Source organism: Cornus florida, unplaced genomic scaffold, assembly GCF_030987335.1.
Source record: "Cornus florida cultivar Cherokee Brave unplaced genomic scaffold, ASM3098733v1 CherokeeBrave_3.0.0_Hap2_Chr02, whole genome shotgun sequence".
NCBI lineage: Eukaryota > Viridiplantae > Streptophyta > Magnoliopsida > Cornales > Cornaceae > Cornus > Cornus florida.
This window is the reverse complement of record NW_026775572.1, coordinates 60830230-60832908: the sequence shown is the minus strand read 5'-3', so window position 1 is coordinate 60832908 and position 2679 is coordinate 60830230. Positions and strand designations below refer to the sequence as shown.

At 37.5% G+C, this 2679-nt stretch overlaps 1 protein-coding gene across 1 annotated transcript; it reads left to right on the top strand.

Annotated features, from left to right (window-relative positions):
• Nucleotides 1-1623: 1623 nt before the first annotated feature.
• LOC132296306 (F-box protein At3g07870-like) lies at nucleotides 1624-2679 on the top strand. Its single transcript, XM_059794518.1, has one exon. It carries the CDS (start codon nucleotides 1624-1626, stop codon nucleotides 2677-2679), a length of 1056 nt encoding a protein of 351 aa, XP_059650501.1.

Here is a 2679-nt window from a genome sequence, read left to right as displayed (position 1 = left end):
TTTCTTCTGTGCATGTGTGTTTGTTTTTCTTTTGTGCGTATGTGCGTGTGTTAGAACTTTGAAGATATCTTTGTCTCAGAAAGTCTTTGGGTTTTAGGAGTCACATCTCTATCTTTCCATGACTTCGATTTTGTGTTTTTAGTCAATATGTGTGTAATATTGTATATATTATGCTCTATATTATGATTAATTTTTTTAATTTTAATTTGTTCTCTGCATCATATCATTTGTTTGGTTGTAATGTCAATTGGCTTAAAATTTTTGGCCTGATTTTGTAGCTTAGCAAACAGTTGAATGGTAGTTGTATGTCATAATGTTAATGTTTTTTTGTTGCCAACAATGATATGGTTCTGTTTATTTCAAATAGTTGTATGTTATTTGTTTGCTCCTTAGTGGGCTTCCAATATATATATTTTTTGGTTTGATATTTGTTATTTAAACAGTTATTGGTTTCAGAGCGCAATAAAAAAATGCCTAAACAAGGAGGGCACTGAGTTTACTTATTTCCCAATAAGGGCTGGATGGATTTTGAGAAATCTATCAGTCCCGAATATGAAATGGCCGATGGACATGAGATTCTTAATAAATAAACGGGATAGGTCAAACTCCTGACACACTTGCTCCATTGCCATTTTGTGGATAGAAATGATATGAAATTATTATAAAAAAAATTACTATTATACTATTTTTTATATTTTATAGATTTAGGTTTTTATAAAATCAAGGACAAATTTAGTATTTTCAAAATTTAATTAAAAATGCTAACTTTAAAAAATCCAACTCCCTAAACTTTAATATATCCTTCCAAATCATTCCAATCTCTTTCAAAATTTTATAAAACATAAATGATTGAATCTCTCTCTATTTTCTTTCTTTTCTTTTCTTTACAATTCTTTCCAACCAAACTGGGCCTTCACGGTAAGCCGCCAATACTTGGCGCCAGTACCACCTTCCCGCCTTCTTTTCCCGCCCCTGAACTGCTTTGCCCATTTACTTTCAGAAAAGAAAAAATTATCTGCTCATTTTCATCTTCTCTAAGTGTGGCCGAAATTCTCTCTGGTAAAGCTCTCTATCTCCCCTGTATTTCACTAGTTTGTCGATTACTAGGGTTTTTGTTCCAGTTTTTATTCCATTGAATCATGGAACTTTTCGTTGTTGTACTGGGTTGGAGCTTTTAAGATTTTAACTACTGTCACTTACCTCCAATTGCATTTTCGTTGAATACTACATACTTATAACAGTAGCCAAGCCTTGAAAAGAAGAAGAAATACAACCCAGAAAGGCCTCAAAGAAGCAGACAGATTCGAGAAAATCAGATATGGGGTCGTTCCATAGCAGATCTTCCTACACCCATCTCGCACAATATTCTTGTAAGACTCTCTGTAAAGAGAATTCTCATTTGCAAGTGCGTATGCAGAGCTTGGCGCAATCTAATTTCTGATCCTCAATTCGCTAAACAGCACTTCGCGCAGGCAGAGCCATGCCCTCTGATTCGAATGGCGTTCGATTCAACAAGTGTGTCAAGAACGCTTTACTTGGTCGAGCCCAAAAGCTGCTAAAATTTTGATTGGGCGCTGCCAGTGTCTTGACTATCAATCTGTTGATTGTGACCGTCATGTTAACATGAAGCTTGGCACCAAATTGAAGATTCCACTCCGCAATGCTGAAATGGTGCACGATGGTGGTGAAGATGGTGATCCCCAAATGGGTTGCTTCCCTAAGGGCAGTGGGGTTAAAAGGAAACGCTGCATCAAAGTTAAACCCAAAGATCAAAGGTTCAAAATTGTGAATTCATGCAGTGGTTTCCTTTGCTTGTCTAAACCAACGCGGAATAACCCTGTTGCTGTGTGCAATCCAGTCACGGGTGAGTATATAAACCTTCCAGTGGCTAATAGGGGTGATGAGAATATGGATGGATTTGTTGATTGTGGGTTTGGCTTCAGTCCAAGGACTAATCAGTATAAGGTGAGAAGAATGTTTGATCAATGGACTCGTGATCATCGTTTTGCAAACCGGGAAGGATATTATGGTAGAGGGGCTGAGATACACACACTTGGCACAGAATCATGGAGGAGCATTGACAATACACCCCAGTCAAGGTATAAGCTAGCCTTTCCCACCTATCTTGATGGAGGTCTTCATTGGTTGTGTCTTGACAAGGGTTGTTGTCTTTACAGCAGTGGTTCTGAAGTTATAGTTACTTTTGACCTAGACAGTGAGAGGTTCCAATCAGTTCTTCAGCTGCCTCATGAATATCATTCCGAGGGTAGCTCGGATAAGGGGACACGTAAAGTGTCAATGGGAGTATTAGGAGGCTGCCTATGCATATGTGATGCCTCTGGTTATAGTCCTATTGACATATGGGTGATGAAGAAATATGGTGTTCAAGAATCATGGACAAATTTGTTTTCTATTGATACCATATGTGATGAGAGGTGGCCTTATGGTTTATATCAGCCAATAAATTTCATAAAAAATGGGACTGTTTTGATATTTCATTATTTCAAAAGTGCTCTGATTCATTATGACGATAGAAGACTAAGATTCAGATATCTTAAGGTTCGTGGTGCTAAATCAAGATTTGAAGCAATTGCTCATATTCCAAGCTTCCTCTCACTTAAGGATGCTGTTGTGGGAGACAAAGCGGTTGTGATGAATGTCAATACAAGGTATGGTTAA

Bases quoted from the DNA above. Each gene is read 5' to 3' on its own strand.
- LOC132296306 (XM_059794518.1), top strand. From the start codon at position 1,624: ATGAAGCTTGGCACCAAATTGAAGATTCCACTCCGCAATGCTGAAATG.